Source organism: Triticum dicoccoides, chromosome 6A, assembly GCF_002162155.2.
Source record: "Triticum dicoccoides isolate Atlit2015 ecotype Zavitan chromosome 6A, WEW_v2.0, whole genome shotgun sequence".
Lineage (NCBI taxonomy): Eukaryota > Viridiplantae > Streptophyta > Magnoliopsida > Poales > Poaceae > Triticum > Triticum dicoccoides.
In genome coordinates this window covers 29,879,066-29,903,359 of record NC_041390.1, presented here as the reverse complement: position 1 = coordinate 29,903,359, position 24,294 = coordinate 29,879,066, and the positions used below count along the sequence as shown (strand labels likewise).

General features: G+C 42.2%; 1 protein-coding gene across 1 annotated transcript; it reads right to left on the bottom strand.

Annotated features, from left to right (window-relative positions):
- Nucleotides 1-3,486: 3,486 nt before the first annotated feature.
- On the bottom strand, nucleotides 3,487-7,661 carry LOC119315549. Its single transcript, XM_037590125.1, has 7 exons — nucleotides 7,534-7,661; nucleotides 7,294-7,348; nucleotides 5,766-5,981; nucleotides 4,694-4,873; nucleotides 4,544-4,597; nucleotides 4,054-4,182; nucleotides 3,487-3,843 (listed from the first exon to the last, which is right to left on the bottom strand). The coding sequence occupies exons 1-7, from the start codon at nucleotides 7,659-7,661 to the stop codon at nucleotides 3,487-3,489; spliced, it is 1,119 nt and encodes a 372-aa protein (XP_037446022.1).
- Nucleotides 7,662-24,294: the final 16,633 nt, after the last annotated feature.

Below are 24,294 nucleotides of genomic sequence, written 5' to 3'. Positions count from 1 at the left end.
GGGTACCGAAGCGGGGCTCATGTATTAAATACTAACTTGGGATTGTTTTACCTGTAGTATATACCCCTTCAAATGGAAGACAGCAAAACCAGCGTTTAACTCTGAAAAGTTTCTTGGAGTGCAATGATTCAAACTGGAGCGTGAAGACACCAACAAATGACCACAGTAACACCACATTATTGTCCTCAGCGAACCCTGCGACAATTGGGCGCTCTCTCTCGCCGTCTGGATTAAGGAAAAGCAGCTTTTCCAATTCAATACTTCTTTCCAGGGATTCCCATGAAGCAGCACCATCGCAATCCCTGTTCCACTTCCACAATTGGGCGCTGAAGCCTGGCACAACGAAGAAACCAAGCCGGCCACCCTCCGCCCGCACAACCGAGAAGTCGTAATGGGCCAGGCCGCTGACGTCTACTGGAAGATGTATCACACTCAAGCTCTAGCTATCCTAAGAGCATCTTCAACAGCCGTGGTAAAAGACACGCGCGCGGCGCACGCGGGGGAAAAGGCGGCAGGTCGCACTTTTTTTTGGCGTACCGTTTCCTGCGTGCCTATAAAATGCGGCGTTCGCCACGCGCCTATTCCACACACTTCTTTTTCTTTTTCGTTGTCACGCGCCACTCCACCACTTTCTCGGTTGCTTCCGCTGGCGCACGCGCCACCGCTCCAGCGCCCCGCCACCTTGCCGCCGCGCCACCGAGGAGTGTCGGGCTACTGCGGCGTCCGCCAACGCCCCAACGGCGGGTTCTACTCGGAGATACGGTCCGCCCAATTCCGGCTCGGCCTCGGCACCTCCGAGACGGCGCACGAGGCCGCCCGCGCGTACGACGCGGCGGCGTGGCACCTAGGCAGGCCGCGCCGGCAGGTGAACTTCCACGACGTCCACACGCTGCAGCAGGCGCTGGACGTCGCCCCGCCGCCTCGTCTTCGCACGGCACAAGACCGTGCGTATCACGCTGAGCGGAAGAACCGCCTCCTCGTCGCCCATGAGGACGAGCTGGTCATGGCGGAGTGGCGCCAGCAACACCCGGAGGACGTCTCCTACGAGCAAGCCTACTGTGCAAGGCACCGCGAGGAGGAGACGCAAAGGCACCGCGCTGAGCGGTTGGACAGGCGTCGTCGGAAGGCCCTGGCGCTATCCCAATGCGATGTCGTTGAGAATGGTGGTGAGATGATCTTTACGTCCGATGATGATCGTTGGGAAGACATGCGGCTCGATACCTCGGATCAGACCAGCGAGGATGGCGACGATGACGATGATGACGACGACTGGGAGTAGCCTGTAGCTGCACTAGTAGTTTTGATCTATGTCCTTGCACTATCTAAATAATTTTTATCTATATATGCTATGGAACTATGTAAAATATCTATGTATCGTTTTTTCTATCTGTGAATTTTATTAAAAAAATATACGCACTATTTAGCGCGCGCTGCATTTTAGCACAGCCGCTGGAGCTACGCGCGCGCGCTTAATTTTGACGCATCTACTGGAGGCACGGCTGCCGGCCGCGCCAAACCAGGCGAACAGCGTGCGACAAATGCCCTTTTTGCGCGCGGCGCGTTGCGCGGCTATTGGAGATGCTCTAATCAAGCGCAAGGATGCCAGGACCATGAGCGAGCGACCAGTAACAGGAACCCTCGATGAGCACACAAGGATGGTTCATACAAATGGAGGTGGAACGATAGCTCATAGGAGCATTGGGCGGAAGCGGTGTGGAGACGAGGTCACCCCATTCGCCAGTCTCCGACGAGTAAACGGAGGCGACCGCTCGTGTAGGCTCTACCTCGCTGTTGCCTACCAAGACAACCTAGAAATGGCCAGCAGCAGCACGAAGCACCGCCCCGCCGACCGAGTGGTCGTCGTCAAACCCGGGGGGGACGCCAACACGGTGCTGATCGCCGGTGATGGAGTCCCACACCAGGTGCTGGTGGGCATTGCGGAGGAAGAGCACGAGGCCATGGAGGCATCCGAGGGGGCCTTCGGCGTGGATCGGGAAGGCGAAGCAGGCCTGTGGGACACGGTTGGGGGCCTCCAGGGATGGGTTGGAAGTGGATGGTGTCAATATCTTCGACGAAGCAGACGAGGAGGGGAGGGTTGCGCGGCCGTGGTGCGCGTGGAAGCGGCGGCAAAAGCGGGAGAGGGAGGAGGGCAGCGGGGGAAGGCGGAGGAAGATCTCCGAGAGAAGGTCATCGTCGCCCAGTGGCGCCGGCGAGCGGGGGCGGCGGCGGGGATTACTCATCTTGGACCTCGTCTCCACCACTCACCTCACACGATGCAGGTTCAGAGAGTGGAGTAAAGTGCAATATAGAGGGCTGGGCCGGGCTGAGAAATCAGTCCAAAATCATGTTGGGAGCCCACATAGCTACGGAGCATTGTCTAAAAAAAAGCTACGGAACAGAGTCTTCATTGTTTCAGTTCACTTCTCTGATTTGTACACCCTCTGTTACCTTTTATAAGACTAGCACATATACCCGTGCGTTGTAACAGGAGAGATAATTTGAAACCGAAGCATTTTTTGAAAACATGAACATTTTCTAAAATCATGAATATTTTTTGAATTTGTGATTGTTTCTAAAATAGGAACATGTTTTTAACATTCGGAACAATTTTAGAAAATGTGTTTTGGAAACGCGAACATTATTTTCAATTTGTGAACATTTCATTAAACCAAGAATATTTTCTGAACCTTGATTTATTTAAATGTAACTGTTTTTTCAAAGTCTATTTTTTTGGTAAATACTATTTTTTTTTGAATTTTGAACAACTTTTGGGATATGAAAAATAAAATGAAAATCCAAAATAATAATTCAAAACAGTATTTGTTTCAAAAATCTAGAAAATTTAAAATTCTGAAAACTACAAATTTACGGAAAAATTTAAAATAAATTTAGAAAGGAGAAAAATAAAATATAAACACGAAATAAAAAGGAAAATAAAAACTACAGAAACAATAAGAAAATGGGCTAGCTCAGTCCTTGGTGTCATGTGGGAAGGCCTGACTATATGCCGCACTGTGCGGCAAATAGGGTTTTCCCCACTACATGGGCAGTAAATTAAATGGGCTGGCTTCACTGGGCCAGAGAGCGTGTGGTCCATATACGAAATTCTGGACAAACCATTATTCTGTTCTAACAGACGGACGCAAAAAATTTTAGTACTACTCAAATAAAAGAAAAGTGTTTTCGGCGGTGAACAGATGAAAGAATCGGAAAAACGCACATTGCTTTATTAGTAGGTATAGATGTTTAGACAATTCAGATAGCGTCCAAAACAGTTCAAAACCAAGTTTCCAAAACGTCTCATCTTATAAAAGAGAACGGAGGGAGTAGTATATTTGATAAACATAGAAATAAAAAACTATGACTGAAATGTCATGTTGGTTCGAATGCAAGTATATGACATTACTTAATCAATATTCACATAATGATATAGTAAAGACGAAACTCGCATTTATTGATGATAGTATATATTAGTGCATAACAGTACTAATTAACACATCCACCAGGTCCTTCATAGCTGAACTTGTCAGTCATGAATTCACTAACTCGATAACATGCCGTATCGGTTACCCTAGAATGAAGGTTAGGCATTGGAAGATAACCATGCCCATCATTGTTCACATACTGCACATTTTGAAATGAAGCAGAGTCTCCTCCCGGCCAGCGCCCATTGCCCATAGGAGGGCTGGGGGTCCTCACAAGAGAGCTAGTGTAGCTGCCCCAAGTAACATAATTTGCATGATGGGACAAGCTTTGGAAAAGACTCCGTGGCCAAAACCCCACCGGAGCAAACTTTTCACCAACATGGGCAAAGTGTAACCACCAATCCCCATTCTTTTTACTCTGTAAAATGGAAATAGTTGAAATGCACTTGTTGTATGGAAACTCTCACTCAAATCATTCTAAAATATATCAGAACAACCTCATATCCAATAAATACAATGAACTACAGAAATAAAATTCTTATTTTCCAGGTAACACATAGGCCAATAAATCCAATTCTATGAATAGTCAAAAAAAATTGGAGACATGGTAAGAAAGTTGACATCACACCTTGAATATCTTGATAGATATCTTAGTTTTCCCCTCAAGAGTGCCTCCTGGAGTGATTGGACGATTTTTAACTAGTACAAATCCATCGCATTTCAAATCAAAACATCCCTTCGTCTTGTTTCCATTAGCCTAACCATCCCCATGAAAACCAGTGGTTATACAAAGCATGCATTGGTAAATATATCAAATCTAAAGCTGCACAACCCTTTTTGTGTGTCATGAACAGTAAATAATCATGATATCCTGATATTCTTTTAACTACAAGATGCTACATTTGGAGGAAAAATGACTGAGTTGTTTCGATTGAGTATCAGGGGCCACGCCATCAACATTATCATCTTTTGGTTAACAAGATGTCAAACCAACAAGATATCGTTTGACCTTATTTTTTCATGTTAGCACTAACATAGGAGTGTGCACTTAATATTCTAAAAAAAACTAAAGCAATAAGTTAAACTTATTAACCAAAAATGGGGTAGGTTGATTATACCGTCCATCCTATCAAGAAATGTGTTTTGTTGTCACCATAGTAAGAAGGTTGAATCTACAGAAAAATAGAAAAAATACTTCAGATTTATCAAGCAATATGGACAATTCAAATATACCATAGTTTTATATCAATAAGGCAAATCTGGCTTACATTCCATCCAACTTGTACAACATTGACATCATTAGGCTTCTCCTTTTGGTAATTCTCTACCCAGATTTCAGCTGATACTATTTGTCCCGCCTTGACAGCCAGAGACTCATAAACATCTAAAGTTGCCATGGCACCGTACAATGTTGTTGTAGAATTTGGTGTTGTTTGGTAAGCTGCAATCTGCAATGAAATCAACATAATTAGTTGTTCCTTTTTGATTTTTTGAGGATTGAATGAAACAGGGACATTTTTATAGGTTGTCTTCCACACAATGCATTAGATAAAGATATAACAGGACAAAAGCAAGTAGCAAGTGTAAACTAATTGTGGTAAGTTGCGAAATTTTAACCAAAAATTACGGAGCAATGGAAATTTAAATGAATATTTAAAATGGCAAAAGGTTGACAAGGAAATGAAGCCATTTTACTTTTCGTATGTAGTCTCGGTATGTTGGGAAACCCGATTGGTCCAATGCATGTGACTACACCCTCGAGTCCCAAGGTTTCACACTTCAAATCATAGCATAGAACTTGTATATGCAAACAATAATATATTTTTAATTATTTGCACTATAAGTGAAAACTGTATGATTGGATACAAAATTAAAGAAACATTATTCTGCAATGTCATCCTGTAGTGATCCAAAATGTTTGCCTAAAATCCTAAAACTATAAAAAAATCTATGCGCATCCTTGACATTGTTGCCACTAACAAAGCAGCCTCACGCCAGAGTCCACTAAATTAAATCCTATTGTAGACCAGAACTCTTAGTTGATGGACATTATACAAAACAAGGAAAGGAAGATGAAATCACATTTTTGGACCAAAGGGAGTGGCTTGACTTCGAACGATGGAGCGCAACTCAAAAATATTCATGCTAGGAGTACGGGAGAAATGTTTGATATGAATATGGACTTTTGTTAAATTGATTTTTGCAAGTCCTAATAAAGTATATCAATAAGAAAACTTAATTGGGCTCTTATTTAATAAATCCAAGAAAAGTTGAAGTAGAAGATAATATTAACATGGTAGATAAAATATACAAATATGCTGTCTAGAAGCATGAACTTACATGTTCGACTATTTGGCCGTCTTGCAATTCAGCCTCAATCGATATTATTCTCTCACTGGACGATGCCCCCTTTTGTAATTGCTTGTGCCTTCTTGGATATGGGTTGTGACACCATGTCGTAGATACTTTACCTAAGCATAAGGCAAAGAGTACCAAGAAAATGTAGACATGTTTCATCATCTTTGGGGTGAGGGAGATGTGAATATTTGCACTATCCTTCAAGAAGGATGCAATGGAAAGTATGCAAATAGAATATATATAGGTGTAAACGGCCACAAAAGAAACAAATATGTTTGGCATTTATTGTGCTCCTTATGGTGGAAATTAATGAAATTATATATGATACATTTGCATAGATTCATTAATGAGAAGATATTGATATCTTGTGTATATGCATACATAAAATTCATAGACCCAGAAGTGTCATTAATGTTAGTGCTATAGAAAAGACATCATAGTCTTATACATTTGGATATGGCTTATTAATCACTAAAAATAATTAAGCATGGTGGATATAAAAATTATTTATATTTATTTACATTGGACCAAGTTAAATCCCACGACCAGTTACCTACCTAATATTTGCAACAACAATCCAACTGACACCTTGAAAATAAATGGTAGATTTTTTGACCAATATATTTACGCAGTGGGATACAAATCCCTCTCAACTTAATTCCGTCAGTTAGATTACATTGTTGCGTAGATAGGGTATTAAATAACAACAATGCTATTTAAAAACTACATAAATAGTCCAATGTGTGATTCTCATATGCATATTCATCGGGTCAAATTGAACATAAGGCTAGTACTAAGGAACAAACTAAACTGCATGTACCAAGTCCTGCTTTAACATGCAGCATGATTGTTATTGCTGGAAATGCTATCATTGCTTCCAAAAATATTATTAAAAAATCAAAAAGGAGGATGACCCCTGGCCTCTGCATCAAGACAATGCATGCAGTCATTTTATTAATTATTCGTCAAGTCATTACAAAGTAATACATGAATAAGTCTGAAGTCATCATCTTGGCGACATCTGTTGCTACTCTTATCCACTTGATGAAGGGGTGCAGATTGTCGGGTCCACATACCCGGACCTCACACTAAAGCCCAACATCTAAAGCCGGAGGCCCAAACCAAGCTGAATTGTCGGGTCTGGGTCACACAACGGTCCGGCGCACTCACAGTGGGCTCCCCATGTGCACGCTGCAGAGGTTGTCACCATCGTCTTCCACTGATTCATCTTCATAGCAGGCACTGACGCATCCACCTTGCTAAGCCTTTCATTGACGCCACCACGATGCCAGACAACATCACCTTCCTATGTGCGTCCATCATCACGCATCTGTCGCCGAGACCCTACAACGCCACGCCACCAAGACACCACATCATCGATGCATCAGAGGAACCGCCACTCCACCGCAGGAGCCGTCCACTGGTCCCTTGAGCCTATGCACACCTCCAAGAATGACGCCCAAAGGGGGGGAATGACACAAGAGCGATGCCGGCATCCGATCATCCATACTAGCTTGGAGATCAGGCTCACGACACCGAAGTTAAGGCAGGAAATATTGAGGGTCCTAACATATAAATCATGGAACATATTCAAAATAAAGCGCTTGATGGACTCTTGAGAGGTTGAGAAGAACGAGGGCCCCATAGACAAATTTGGCCCCTTTGAAACTATGGCAAATAGCAAAAGTTCTTGAGCTCTGTCAAGCAATGGACATTTCAAATATACCATAGCTTTGTACCATTAGCTTACATTCCCCCAACTTGTACACCATTACCATAATCAGGCTCGTTCTTTTGGTAATTCTCAACCCAGATTTCAACAGATACTGTTTGTCCTGCCTTGACAGCCAAATCGTCGTAAACATCTAAATTGTCCATGACGTCGTACAATGTTTGTTGTAGAATCCAGTATTGTTTGGTAAGCTGCAATCTGCAACGAAATCAACATAATTGGTAGTTCCTTAGTTTTCGGAGGATTTGAGTGAACATGAACATTTTTTTATAGGTTGTTTTCCATAGTGCATTAGATAAAGATATACCAGTACAAAATCAAGCACTAATAGTGCTAATAATTTGCAAAAGTTTGAATAAAAAATTATGGAGCAACGGAATTAAAATGAATATTTTAAAATGACACAAGTTTCATATGGAAATTAATTCATTTTATCTGTCGTATGTGTAGTCTCATTATGTTGGGAAACATGATTGGGCAAATACATGTGACTACACCCTCAAGTCCCAAGATTTGACACTTCAAAGCATGGCATAGATATGTCGTACTTGAATCTTAGAGACCATCAAATTACGCAACTCAAAAAATTCATGCTAGGAGACACATGATGCATCAGTGTATTTCCTTGGGTTTTCATATGGCTACCCGCACATACACCATGTTGAACAAAAAGTTGTTCAGACTTCATTTTCAAACCAGTGAAGATGGAAGTAGAGGGTGCGAAGAAACTTGTATCCTTCTTAACTTTCCAAATAAAAAGGCCCTGAATCTTGTCCAGGACAAGAGAGAGATAAGTTCAAATTACAACCTCAGACTATCGCCAAAGTCTAATATACAACCCTGAACTATGAAACGGTCTATTTTACAACCTCCAACTTCCATAACCGGGCAAGAATCTGGACTAGTTTGAGAATGGTTAATAGCCTAGTTAGCCGCCACGTCACTGATGACCCACAAGTGTAGGGGATCTATCGTAGCTTTTCGATAAGTAAGAGTGTCAAAACCAACGAGGAGCAGAAGGAAATGATAAGCAGTTTTCAGTAAGGTATTCTCTGCAAGCACTGAAATTATCGGTAACAGATAGTTTTGTGATAAGGTAATTTGTAACAAGTAGCAAGTAATAAAAGTAAATAAGGTGCAGCAAAATGGCCCAATCCTTTTTGTAGCAAAGGACAAGCCTGGACGAACTCTTATATGAAGGAAAGCGCTCCCGAGGACACATGGGAATTATCGTGAAGCTAGTTTTCATCACGTTCATATCATTTGCGTTCGGTACTTTGACAATTTGATATGTGGATAGACCGGTGCTTGGGTACTGTCCTTACTTGGACAAGCATCCCACTTATGATTAACCCCCATTGCAAGCATCCGCAACTACAACAGAAGTATTAAGGTAAACCTAACCATAGCATGAAACATATGGATCCAAATCAGCCCCTTACGAAGCAACACATAAACTAGGGTTTAAGCTTCCGTCACTCCAGCAACCCATCATCTAATTATTACTTCCCAATGCCTCCCTCTAGGCCCAAACAATGGTGAAGTGTCATGTAGTCGACGTTCACATGACACCACTAGAGGGATGACAACATACATCTCATCAAAATATCGAACGAATACCAAATTCACATGACTACTTATAGCAAGACTTCTCCCATGTCCCCAGGAACAAACGTAACTACTCACAAAGCATATTCATGTTCATAATCAGAGGGGTATTACTATGCATAATGGATCTGAACATATGATCTTCCACCAAGTAAACCAACTAGCATCAACTATAAGGAGTAATCAACACTACTAGCAACCCACAGGTACCAATCTGAAGTTTGGATACAAAGATTGGATACAAGAGATGACTAGGGTTTGAGATGAGATGGTGTTGGTGATGATGTTGATGGAGATTGACCCCCTCCCTATGAGAGGATCGTTGGTGATGACGATGGTGATTATTTCCCCCTCCCGGAGGGAAGTTTCCCCGGTAGAACACCTCTGCCGGAGCCCTAGATTGGTTCCGCCAAGGTTCCGCCTCGTGGTGGCGGAGTTTCTTTTCGAAAGCTTGCTTATTATTTTTTTCTCGGACGAAAGACCTCATATAGCAGAAGATGGGCATCAGGGGGCCACCAGGGAGCCCATGAGGCAGGGGACGCGCCCAGGGGGTAGGGCGCGCCCCCACCCTCGTGGACGGTGGGTGGCCCCCCTCAGGAACTTCTTTCGCCCAATATTTTTTATATATTCTGGAAATAACTACCGTGAAGTTTCCGGACTTTTGAAGCTGTGCAGAATAGGTCTCTAATATTTGCTCCTTTTCCAGCCCAGAATCCCAGCTGCCGGCATTCTTCCTCTTCATGTAAACCTTGCAAAATAAGAGAGAATAGGCATAAGTATTGTGACATAATGTGTAACAACAACCCATAATGCAATAAATATCAATATAAAAGCATGATACAAAATGGACGTATCAACTCCCCCAAGTTTAGACCTCGCTTGTCCTCAAGCGAAAGCCCAAATTGAAAAATATGTCCACATGTTTGGAGATAGAGGTGTCGATAAAAATAAAATACGGACATGAGGGCATCATGATCATTCTTAGAACAACACACACACACACACACACACACACACACACACACACACACATATATATATATATATAGTCATATGATGTCTTATGCTAAAGTAATAATTCAATCACAATTTCAAGTATGAATCATAAACTTCATTGAGAACCAACAAACTCTAATATCAGTCATTGAGGCAATTGCAATTTATCATAACATAGGAAAGAGTCAATATAAGAGCTTTTCAGCAAGTCCACATACTGAACCATCTTTTAGTCTTTCACAATTGCTGACACTCATGCGATATTTATGGTTATGAAGTTTTAATCGGACACAGAGAAAGATAGGAGCTTATAGTTTTGCCTCCCAACATTTTACCTCAAGGGTAATGTCAACAATAATAGTTCATGAACACTCACATCCAATTAGCTATATTGTGATGGCCTGGCTTATTAGGGATGATAGACTACTCATATCAATAAGGAATTCCTTCTTTTTCAGGAGCTCATTCGGACAGAACTCCAAAGTTAAGCGTGCTCAACTTGGAGTAGTGTCAGGATGGGTGACTGACCAGGAAGTTGCTCCCGGGTGCGCATGAGTGAGGACAAAGTGCCAGAAAAGACTAGTATTGATCTGTGGGGCCAGTCTAGATCTTGCCAGGAGTAACGATCACCGGCGGGTGTGTCCGGGGCGTTACAAGTTGGTATCAGAGCCAACCCTCGTGGTTACACGGATGGTTGCGGATAGGTGCGTGGTCGTGTTGTTCATGACGTTTGTGACCTGTCGTGGCACATGACATGGCACATGTACTGGACTGGAAGCACAGACGTATGTGCCAAGAGGGAACGTTCCTGTGGCTCGACGAGGACGTCGGTTCCTCCGAGTGGGGGTGTATGTGATGGCCTGGCTTATTAGGGATGATAGACTACTCATATCAATAAGGAATTCCTTATTTTCCGGGAGGCCATTCGGACAGAACTCCAAAGTTAAGTGTGCTCAGCTTGGAGTAGTGTCAGGATGGGTGACCAACCGGAAAGTTGCTCCCGGGTGCGCATGAGTGAGGACAAAGTGCACAGAAAAGACTAGTATTGATCTGTGGGGCCAGTCTAGATCCCGCCAGGAGTAACGACCACCGGCGGGTGTGTCCGGGGCGTTACATATGTATATCTGGATCTTTCCAACACATTGTGCTTGCCAAAGGATAAAATGTAAAAAGAAAAGGTGAAAATCATCATGAGTCTTTGCATGAAGTATAAGACAAGAATAAAAGATAGGCCCTTCACAGAGGGGAGCAGATGTTGTCATGCACTTTTATGGTTGGATGCACGAAATCTTAATGCAAAAGAACGTCACTTTATATTTTCACTTGTGATATGGAACTTTATTATGTAGCATGTTGCTTTTATTTCTTCCATATCACAAGATCGTATAAAGCTTATTTTCTCCACACTAATAAGTCATACATATTTAGAGAGCAATTTTTATTGCTTGCACCGATGACAACTTGCTTGAAGGATCTTACTCAATCCATAGGTAGATATGGTGGACTCTCGTGGCAAAACTGGGTTTAGGGATATTTGGAAGCACAAGTAGTATCTCTACTTGGTGCAAAGAAAGTGGCTAGCATGAGAGGGAAAGGCAAGCTCAACATGTTGGATGATCCATAACAATATAATTTATCTCAGATGTAAGAAAACATAACCCATTACGTTGTCTTCCTTGTCCAACTCAACTCTTTAGCATATCATAATTTATATGTGAAAACCTCTCTTTCTTTATTACTTCCTATTAATTGCAGCGATGACCAAACTATGTTTGTCAACTCTCAACAACTTTTATTTATCATACTCTTTATATGTGAGCTCATTCTCTCCATAAGATCCATATGATCTATTTATTTCTTCTTATTTCTTGTCTTTTATTTTATTCCCTCAAGATCATAGAAAAATAATCAAGCCCTTGACTCAACACTAATCTTTATTATATATGGCTCACGGACTTGATTACACAAGAAGACCATAAAGCAAAACTCACAACTAGATCATACTAAAACTTTATTCTACTAGATCAAGATATTATCAAAAGGATCGAACTAAGAAAAACGGTAAAGATAAGAGTGATGGTGATACGATACCGGGGCACTCCCCCAAGCTTGGCAGTTGCCAAGGGGAGTACCCATACCCATGTGTTTATTGAAGGAAATATGCCCTAGAGGCAATAATAAAGTTATTATTTATTTCCTTATAATCATGATAAATGTTTATTATTCATGCTAGAATTGTATTTTCCGGAAACATAATACATGTGTGAATACATAGACAAACAGAGTGTCACTAGTATGCCTCTACTTGACTAGCTCGTTAATCAAAGATGGTTATGTTTCCTAACCATGAACAATGAGTTGTTATTTGATTAATGAGGTCACATCATTAGTAGAATGATCTGATTGACATGACCCATTCCATTAGCTTAGCACCTGATCGTTTAGTATGTTGCTATTGCTTTCTTCATGACTTATACATGTTCCTACGACTATGAGATTATGCAACTCCCGTTTACCGGAGGAACACTTTGGGTACTACCAAACGTCACAACGTAAATGGGTGATTATAAAGGAGTACTACAGGTGTCTCCAATGGTCGATGTTGGGTTGGCGTATTTCGAGATTAGGATTTGTCACTCCGATTGTCGGAGAGGTATCTCTGGGCCCTCTCGGTAATGCACATCACATAAGCCTTACAAGCACTGCAACTAATATGTTAGTTGTGAGATGATGTATTACGGAACGAGTAAAGAGACTTGCCGGTAACGAGATTGAACTAGGTATTGGATACCGACGATCAAATCTCGGGCAAGTAACATACCGATGACAAAGGGAACAACGTATGTCGTTATGCGGTCTGACCGATAAAGATCTTCGTAGAATATGTAGGAGCCAATATGGGCATCCAGGTCCCGCTATTGGTTATTGACCGGAAACGTGTCTTGGTCATGTCTACATTGTTCTCGAACCCGTAGGGTCCGCACGCTTAAGGTTTCGATGACAGTTATATTATGAGTTTATGAGTTTTGATGTACCGAAGGAGTTCGGAGTCCCGGATGAGATTGGGGACATGACGAGGAGTCTCGAAATGGTCGAGACGTAAAGATCGATATATTGGACGACTATATTCGGAGTTCGGAAAGGTTCCGAGTGATTCGGGTATTTTTCGGAGTACCGGGGGGTTACGGGAATACGGGGAAGAGTATTGGGCCTTGATGGGCTTTAGTGGGAAGAGGAGAAAAAGGCTGCGCCCCCCCCTCCCCTCTAGTCCGAATTGGACTAGGGAAAAGGGGGCCGGCCACCTCTCCTTCTCCTCCTATTCCTTCTCCCTTCCTCCCCTCTTGGTGGACTCCTACTAGGACTTGGAGTCCTAGTAGGACTCCCTATCCTGGCCGCACCTTTGCCTTGGCCGGCCTCCTCCTCCTCCATCCTTTATATACGGAGGCAGGGGCACCTCTAAATATACAAGTTGACACAAGTTGATCCACGTGATCTATTCCTTAGCCGTGTGCGGTGCCCCCTGCCACCATATATCTCGATAATACTGTAGCGGAGTTTAGGCGAAGCCCTGCTGCTGTAGTTCATCAAGATCGTCACCACGCCGTCGTGCTGACGGAACTCTTCCCCGACACTTTGCTGGATCGGAGTCCGGGGATCGTCATCGAGCTGAACGTGTGCTCGAACTCGGAGGTGCCGTAGTTTCGGTGCTTGATCGGTTGGATCGTGAAGACGTACGACTACTTCCTCTACGTCGTGTCATTGCTTCCGCAGTCGGTCTGCGTTGGGTACGTAGACAACACTCTCCTCTCGTTGCTATGCATCACATGATCCTGTGTGCGCGTAGGAAAAATTTTGAAATTACTACGAAACCCAACAGTGGTATCAGAGCCTAGGTTAATGATGTTGATGTTATATGCACGAGTAGAACACAAGTGAGTTGTGGACGATACAAGTCATACTGCCTACCAGCATGTCATATTTTGGTTCAGCGGTATTGTTGGACGAGACGACCCGGACCAACCTTACGCGTACGCTTACGTGAGACCGGTTCCCTCGACGTGCTTTGCACAGAGATGGCTTGCGGGCGACTGCCTCTCCAACTTTAGTTGAACCAAGTATGGCTACGCCCGGTCCTTGCGAAGGTTAAAACGGAGTCTATTTGACAAACTATCGTTGTGGTTTTGATGCGTAGGTGAGATTGGTTCTTACTTAAGCCCGTAGCAGCCACGTAAAACATGCAACAACAAAGTAGAGGACGTCTAACTTGTTTTTGCAGGGCATGTTGTGATGTGATATGGTCAAAGCATGATGCTGAATTTTATTGTATGAGATGATCATGTTTTGTAACCAAGTTATCGGCAACTGGCAGGAGCCATATGGTTGTCGCTTTATTGTATGCAATGCAATCGCGATGTAATGCTTTACTTTATTACTAAACGGTAGTGATAGTCGTGGAAGCATAAGATTGGCGAGACGACAACGATGCTACGATGGAGATCAAGGTGTCGCGCCGGTGACGATGGTGATCATGACAGTGCTTCGGAGATGGAGATCACAAGCACAAGATAATGATGGCCATATCATATCACTTATATTGATTGCATGTGATGTTTATCTTTTTATGCATCTTATCTTGCTTTGATTGACGGTAGCATTATAAGATGATCTCTCACTAAATTATCAAGAAGTGTTCTCCCTGAGTATGCACCGTTGCAAAAGTTCTTCGTGCTGAGACACCACGTGATGATCGGGTGTGATAGGCTCTACGTTCAAATACAACGGGTGCAAAACAGTTGCGCACGCAGAATACTCAGGTTAAACTTGACGAGCCTAGCATATGCAGATATGGCCTCGGAACACGGAGACCGAAAGGTCGAGCATGAATCATATAGTAGATATGATCAACATAATGATGTTCACCGATGAAACTACTCCATCTCACGTGATGATCGGACATGGTTTAGTTGATTTGGATCACGTGATCACTTAGAGGATTAGAGGGATGTCTATCTAAGTGGGAGTTCTTTAATAATATGATTAATTGAACTTAAAATTTATCATGAACTTAGTCCCTGATAGTATCTTGCTTGTTTATGTTGATTGTAGATAGATGGCTCGTGCTGTTGTTCCGTTAAATTTTAATGCGTTCCTTGAGAAAGCAAAGTTGAAAGATGATGGTAGCAATTACACGGACTGGGTCCGTAACTTGAGGATTATCCTCATTGCTGCACAGAAGAATTACGTCCTGGAAGCACCGGGTGCCAGGCCTGCTGCTGGAGCAACGCCAGATGTTATGAACGTCTGGCAGAGCAAAGCTGATGACTACTCGATAGTTCAGTGTGCCATGCTTTACGGCTTAGAATCGGGACTTTAACGACGTTTTGAACGTCATGGAGCATATGAGATGTTCCAGGAGTTGAAGTTAATATTTCAAGCAAATGCCCGGATTGAGAGATATGAAGTCTCCAATAAGTTCTATAGCTGCAAGATGGAAGAGAACAGTTCTGTCAGTGAGCATATACTCAAAATGTCTGGGTATAATAATCACTTGATTCAATTGGGAGTTAATCTTCCAGATGATTGCGTCATTGACAGAATTCTCCAATCACTGCCACCAAGCTACAAGAGCTTCGTGATGAACTATAATATGCAAGGGATGAACAAGACTATTCCCGAGCTCTTCGCAATGCTAAAAGCTGCGGAGGTAGAAATCAAGAAGGAGCATCAAGTGTTGATGGTTAACAAGACCACTAGTTTCAAGAAAAAGGGCAAAGGGAAGAAAAAGGGGAACTTCAAAAAGAACGGCAAGCAAGTTGCTACTCAAGAGAAGAAACCCAAGTCTATACCTAAGCCTGAAACTGAGTGCTTCTACTGCAAGCAGACTGGTCACTGGAAGCGGAACTGCCCCAAGTATTTGGCGGATAAGAAGGATGGCAAGGTGAACAAAGGTATATGTGATATACATGTTATTGATGTGTACCTTACCAATGCTCGCAGTAGCACCTGGGTATTTGATACTGGTTCTGTTGCTAATATTTGCAACTCGAAACAGGGACTACAGAATAAGCGGGCACTGGCAAAGGACGAGGTGACGATGCGCGTGGGAAAAGGTTCCAAAGTCGATGTGATCGCGGTCGGCACGCTACCTCTACATCTACCTTCGGGATTAATATTAGACCTAAATAATTGTTATTTGGTGCCAGCGTTGAGCATGAACATTATATCTGGATCTTGTTTAATGCGAGACGGTTATTCATTTAAATCAGAGAATAATGGTTGTTCTATTTATATGAGTAATATCTTTTATGGTCATGCACCCTTGAAGAGTGGTCTATTCTTACTGAATCTCGATAGTAGTAATACACATATTCATAATGTTGAAACCAAAAGATGCAGAGTTGATAATGAAAGTGCAACTTATTTGTGGCACTGTCGTTTAGGTCATATCGGTATAAAGCGCATGAAGAAACTCCATACCGATGGACTTTTGGAACCACTTGATTATGAATCACTTGGTACTTGCGAACCGTGCCTCATGGGCAAGATGACTAAAACACCGTTCTCCGGTACTATGGAGAGAGCAACAGATTTGTTGGAAATCATACATACCGATGTATGTGGTCCGATGAATATTGAGGCTCGTGGCGGATATCGTTATTTTCTCACCTTCACAGATGATTTGAGCAGATATGGATATATCTACTTAATGAAGCATAAGTCTGAAACATTTGAAAAGTTCAAAGAATTTCAGAGTGAAGTTGAAAATCATCATAACAAGAAAATAAAGTTTCTACGATCTGATCGTGGAGGAGAATATTTGAGTTACGAGTTTGGTGTACATTTGAAAAACTGTGGAATAGTTTCACAACTCACGCCACCCGGAACACCACAGCGTAATGGTGTGTCCGAACGTCGTAATCGTACTTTACTAGATATGGTGCGATCTATGATGTCTCTTACAGATTTACCGCTATCATTTTTGGGATATGCTTTAGAGACGGCCGCATTCACGTTAAATAGGGCACCATCAAAATCCGTTGAGACGACGCCTTATGAACTGTGGTTTGGCAAGAAACCAAAGTTGTCGTTTCTTAAAGTTTGGGGCTGCGATGCTTATGTGAAAAAACTTCAACCTGATAAGCTCGAACCCAAATCGGAGAAATGTGTATTCATAGGATACCCAAAGGAAACTGTTGGGTACACCTTCTATCACAGATCCGAAGGCAAAACATTTGTTGCTAAGAATGGATCATTTCTAGAGAAGGAGTTTCTCTCGAAAGAAGTGAGTGGGAGGAAAGTAGAACTTGACGAGGTAACTGTACCTGCTCCCTTACTGGAAAGTAGTTCATCACAGAAAACTGTTTCAGTGACACCTACACCAGTTAGTGAGGAAGCCAATGATAATGATCATGAAACTTCAGATCAAGATACTACTGAACTTCGTAGATCAACCAGAGTAAGATCCGCACCAGAGTGGTACGGTAATCCTGTTCTGGAGGTCATGCTACTAGATCATGATGAACCTACGAACTATGAAGAAGCAATGGTGAGCCTAGATTCCGCAAAGTGGCTAGAAGCCATGAAATCTGAGATGGGATCCATGTATGAGAACAAAGTATGGACTTTGGTTGACTTGCCCGATGATCGGCAAGCGATTGAGAATAAATGGATCTTTAAGAAGAAGACTGACGCTGATGGTAATGTTACTGTCTACAAAGCTCGACTTGTCGCAAAAGGTTTTCGGCAAGTTCAAGGAATTGACTACGATGAGACCTTCTCACCCGTAGCGATGCTTAAGTCCGTCCGAATCATGTTAGCAATTGCCGCATTTTATGATTATGAAATTTGGCAAATGGATGTCAAAACTGCATTCCTGAATGGATTCCTGGAAGAAGAGTTGTATATGATGCAACCAGAAGGTTTTGTCGATCCAAAGGGAGCTAACAAAGTGTGCAAGCTCCAGAGATCCATTTATGGACTGGTGCAAGCCTCTCGGAGTTGGAATAAACGTTTTGATAGTGTGATCAAAGCATTTGGTTTTATACAGACTTTTGGAGAAGCCTGTATTTACAAGAAAGTGAGTGGGAGCTCTGTAGCATTTCTGATATTATATGTGGATGACATATTACTGATTGGAAATGATATAGAATTTCTGGATAGCATAAAGGGATACTTGAATAAAAGTTTTTCAATGAAAGACCTCGGTGAAGCTGCTTACATATTAGGCATTAAGATCTATAGAGATAGATCAAGACGCTTAATTGGACTTTCACAAAGCACATACCTTGACAAAATTTTGAAGAAATTCAAAATGGATCAAGCAAAGAAAGGGTTCTTGCCTGTGTTACAAGGTGTGAAATTGAGTAAGACTCAATGCCAGACCACTGCAGAAGATAGAGAGAATATGAAATATGTTCCCTATGCATCAGCCATAGGCTCTATCATGTATGCAATGCTGTGTACCAGACCTGATGTGTGCCTTGCTATAAGTTTAGCAGGGAGGTACCAAAGTAATCCAGGAATGGATCACTGGACAGCGGTCAAGAACATCCTGAAATACCTGAAAAGGACTAAGGATATGTTTCTCGTATATGGAAGTGACAAAGAGCTCATCGTAAAAGGTTACGTTGATGCAAGCTTTGACACTGATCCGGACGATTCTAAATCGCAAACCGGATACGTGTTTACATTAAACGGTGGAGCTGTCAGTTGGTGCAGTTCTAAACAAAGCGTCGTAGCGGGATCTACATGTGAAGCGGAATACATAGCTGCTTCGGAAGCAGCAAATGAAGGAGTCTGGATGAAGGAGTTCATATCCGATCTAGGTGTCATACCTAGTGCATCGGGTCCAATGAAAATCTTTTGTGACAATACTGGTGCAATTGCCTTGGCAAAGGAATCCAAATTTCACAAAAGGACCAAACACATCAAGAGACGCTTCTACTCCATCCGGGATCTAGTCTAGGTGGGAGACATAGAGATTTGCAAGATACATATGGATCTGAATATTGCAGACCCGTTGACTAAGACTCTTCCACGAGCAAAACATGATCAGCACCAAAGCTCCATGGGTGTTAGATTCATTACAGTGTAATCTAGATTATTGACTCTAGTGCAAGTGGGAGACTGAAGGAAATATGCCCTAGAGGCAATAATAAAGTTATTATTTATTTCCTTATAATCATGATAAATGTTTATTATTCATGCTAGAATTGTATTTTCCGGAAACATAATACATGTGTGAATACATAGACAAACAGAGTGTCACTAGTATGCCTCTACTTGACTAGCTCGTTAATCAAAGATGGTTATGTTTCCTAACCATGAACAATGAGTTGTTATTTGATTAATGAGGTCACATCATTAGTAGAATGATCTGATTGACATGACCCATTCCATTAGCTTAGCACCTGATCGTTTAGTATGTTGCTATTGCTTTCTTCATGACTTATACATGTTCCTACGACTATGAGATTATGCAACTCCCATTTACCGGAGGAACACTTTGGGTACTACCAAACGTCACAACGTAAATGGGTGATTATAAAGGAGTACTACAGGTGTCTCCAATGGTCGATGTTGGGTTGGCGTATTTCGAGATTAGGATTTGTCACTCCGATTGTCGGAGAGGTATCTCTGGGCCCTCTCGGTAATGCACATCACATAAGCCTTGCAAGCACTGCAACTAATATGTTAGTTGTGAGATGATGTATTACGGAACGAGTAAAGAGACTTGCCGGTAACGAGATTAAACTAGGTATTGGATACCGACGATCAAATCTCGGGCAAGTAACATACCGATGACAAAGGGAACAACGTATGTCGTTATGCGGTCTGACCGATAAAGATCTTCGTAGAATATGTAGGAGCCAATATGGGCATCCAGGTCCCGCTATTGGTTATTGACCGGAAACGTGTCTTGGTCATGTCTACATTGTTCTCGAACCCGTAGGGTCCGCACGCTTAAGGTTTCGATGACAGTTATATTATGAGTTTATGAGTTTTGATGTACCGAAGGAGTTCGGAGTCCCGGATGAGATTGGGGACATGACGAGGAGTCTCGAAATGGTCGAGACGTAAAGATCGATATATTGGACGACTATATTCGGAGTTCGGAAAGGTTCCGAGTGATTCGGGTATTTTCCGGAGTACCGGGGGGTTACGGGAATACGGGGAAGAGTATTGGGCCTTGATGGGCTTTAGTGGGAAGAGGAGAAAAAGGCTGCGCCCCCCCTCCCCTCTAGTCCGAATTGGACCAGGGAAAAGGGGGCCGGCCACCTCTCCTTCTCCTCCTATTCCTTCTCCCTTCCTCCCCTCTTGGTGGACTCCTACTAGGACTTGGAGTCCTAGTAGGACTCCCTATCCTGGCCGCACCTTTGCCTTGGCCAGCCTCCTCCTCCTCCATCCTTTATATACGGAGGCAGGGGCACCTCTAAACATACAAGTTGACACAAGTTGATCCACGTGATCTATTCCTTAGCCGTGTGCGGTGCCCCCTGCCACCATATACCTCGATAATACTGTAGCGGAGTTTAGGCGAAGCCCTGCTGCTGTAGTTCATCAAGATCGTCACCACGCCGTCGTGCTGACGGAACTCTTCCCCGACACTTTGCTGGATCGGAGTCCGGGGATCGTCATCGAGCTGAACGTGTGCTCGAACTCGGAGGTGCCGTAGTTTCGGTGCTTGATCGGTTGGATCGTGAAGACGTACGACTACTTCCTCTACGTCGTGTCATTGCTTCCGTAGTCGGTCTGCGTTGGGTACGTAGACAACACTCTCCTCTCGTTGCTATGCATCACATGATCCTGTGTGCGCGTAGGAAAATTTTTGAAATTACTACGAAACCCAACATTTATGTCTCCTTCTTCGGGGGTGGTGATGTGATATTCTTGGTGATGATGCCCCTCAAGATACGATTATCTTCTTCGAGCTTATTAACTTGCTGCTTGAGGCCCATTATTTCCTTTCGGAGCTTGCCCGTAACGGCTAAAGCTCCTTTTACCCAAGGATGTTGCATAGCTGCGGGAGAACAAGTAACACTCTTTTTCATAAGAAAGAAATCTAACATTGGAAGGGATGACCGAGTTTGGAATAGCTGAGCTCTGTAGTTCCCCAATCGTGAATCCTGCCCGGAAACGAGAAGTAACTTCTTGGTCCTCCTCCATGGCATCTATCCTTTTCAAGTCAGCTTCCATCTCCTCCTCCGTTGAGGGCCCAAAGTGGTCAGCATTGCTATTTGCTCTTGGCCCCGGTGTCGGATGAGACACCCGACTCTCCCCGAATGACTCTTGAGAAGACATCTTGCTCTAAATCTGCAGTAGAAACAGCTCGAAACAAAAACAAAGGATATTCATGTGATACGGTGGTCAAAACCTTCGGGAGATTATATAATGAATTTTTACCGACCAAAAGAAGCATCGTGCAAGAAAACGGAGTCCGGAGAGCACACGAGGTGCCCACGAGGCAGGGGGCGTGCCCAGGGGGTAGGGCGCGCCCTCCACCCTCATGGAAGCCCCGTGTCCTTTCCGGTTTGCTTCTTATTTTCCTATTTTTATATATTCCAAAATGGAGAAATATTGCCATTAAAACTGTTTTGGAGTCGGTTTACTTACCGTACCACGTACCTATTCCTTTTCGGAGTCTGAAACATTCTAGAAAGTGTCCCTTATGTATTCCTCCGGGGTTACAGTTTCAATAATATTAGTTTCAACATTTATATGATTACCTGAGATATAATTTTTGATTCTTTGACTGTTCACCACCTTCGGATTTGTGCCTTCGAAGTTGTTGATTTTTATGGCACAAAACGGTAGACCTCCTCGATGACGTAAGGACCTTCCCATTTAGAGAGAAGTTTGCCTGCAAAAAATCTTAAACAAGAGTTGTATAACAATACATAATCACCTACAATGAACTCACGTTTTTGTATCCTTTTATCATGCCATCTTTTAACTTTTTCTTTAAACAGCTTGGCATTTTCATAAGCTTGGGTTCTCCATTCATCAATTGAGCTAATGTCAAAAGTCCTCTTCTCACCAGCAAGTTTGAAGTCATAGTTGAGCTCTTTAATAGCCCAATATGCCTTATGTTCTAATTCAAGAGGTAAGTGACATGCTTTACCATAGACCATTTTATATGGAGACATACCCATAGGATTTTTATATGCAGTTCTATAAGCCCATAATGCATCATCAAGTTTCTTGGACCAATTCTTTCTAGATCTATTAACAGTCTTTTGCAAAATTAATTTAAGCTCTCTATTGCTAAGTTCTACTTGGCCACTATACTGTGGGTGATAAGGAGATGCAATTCTATGATTAACATCATACTTGGCAAGCATTTTACGAAAGGCACCATGAATAAAATGTGAACCACCATTAGTCATTAGATATCTAGGGACTCCAAACCTCGAAAAAATAACTTCTTTAAGCATATTAATAGAGGTGTTATGATCAGCACTACTAGTTGGAATAGCTTCTACCCACTTAGTAATGTAATCAACAACAACTAAAATATGTGTATACCCATTAGAGGAAGTAAAAGGTCCCATATAGTCAAAGCCCCAAACATCAAATGGTTCAATAAGAAGTGAATAATTCATAGGCATTTCTTGACGTCTACTAATATTAGCAATTCTTTGACATTCATCACAAGATAAGACAAACATACGGGCATCCTTGAAGAGAGTAGGCCAATAAAAACCGGATTGAAATACCTTATGTGCAGTTCTATCTCCAGCATGGTGTCCTCCATAAGCTTTGGAGTGACACTTACGTAGGATCTGTTCCTGTTCATGCTCAGGTACACAATGTCTAATAACACCATCTACTCCTTCTTTATAAAGGTGTGGGTCATCCCATAAGTAATGTCTTAAATCATAGAAGAACTTTTTCTTTTGCTGGTATGTGAAACTAGGTGGCATAAACTTAGCAACAACATAATTAGCATAATCAGCATATCATGGAGCAGTACGAGAAGCATTTATGATAGCTAATTGTTCATCAAGAAAGCTATCATCAATAGGTAGTGGGTCATCAAGAACATTTTCTAACCTAGACAAGTTATCTGCAACGGGGTTCTCAGCTCCCTTTCTATCAATAATATGCAAATCAAATTCTTGTAGCCGGAGAACCCATCTAATAAGTCTAGGTTTAGCATCTTTCTTTTCCATCAGATATTTAATAGCAGCATGATCAGTGTGAATAGTTACTTTAGAATCCACAATATAAGGTCTGAACTTATCACAAGCAAATACAACTGCTAAGAATTCTTTTTAAGTAGTAGCATAATTTCTCTGGGCATTGTCCAGAGTTTTACTAGCATATTGAATAACATTTAATTTCTTATCAACTCTTTGCCCTAGAACAACCCCTACAGCATAATCACTAGCATCACACAAAATTTCAAATGGTAAATTCCAATCAGGTGGCTGAATAATAGGTGCAGAAATCAAGACTTTCTTAAGTATTTCAAATGCTTCTACACAATCATCATCAAAGACAAAAGGAATATCTTTTTGTAGTAGGTTAGTCAGAGGCCGGGATATTTTTGAGAAGTCCTTAATGAACCTCCTATAAAAACCGGCATGACCAAGGTAACTTCTTATACCTTTTATGTCCTTGGGACATGACATCTTTCCAATTGCATTAACTTTAGCTTTGTCAACTTCAATACCTCTTTCAGAAATTTTATGCCCCGGGACAATACCTTCATTAACCATAAAGTGGAATTTCTCCCAATTCAAGACAAGGTTAGTTTCTTCACATCTCTGCAAAACTCGATCAAGGTTGCTCAAGCAATCATCAAAAGAGGATCCATAAATAGAGAAATCATCCATCAAAACTTCACAGATCTTTTCACAAAAGTTAGTGAATATAGCCATCATACATCTTTGAAAGGTAGCAGGTGCATTACATAAACCAAAAGGCATACATCCATAACCAAAGGTACCAAAAAGGGCAAGTAAAAGTAGTCTTTTCTTGATCGTCAGCTGACACAGGTATTTGAGAAAAACCAGAATAACCATCTAGAAAGCAAAAATGTGTATGTTTGGATAATCTTTCTAGCATTTGATCAATGAAAGGCAAAGGGTAATGATCCTTTTTAGTGGCTTTATTTAATTTGCGGAAATCAATTACCATCCTATAACCTGTAATAATTCTTTGCGGAATCAA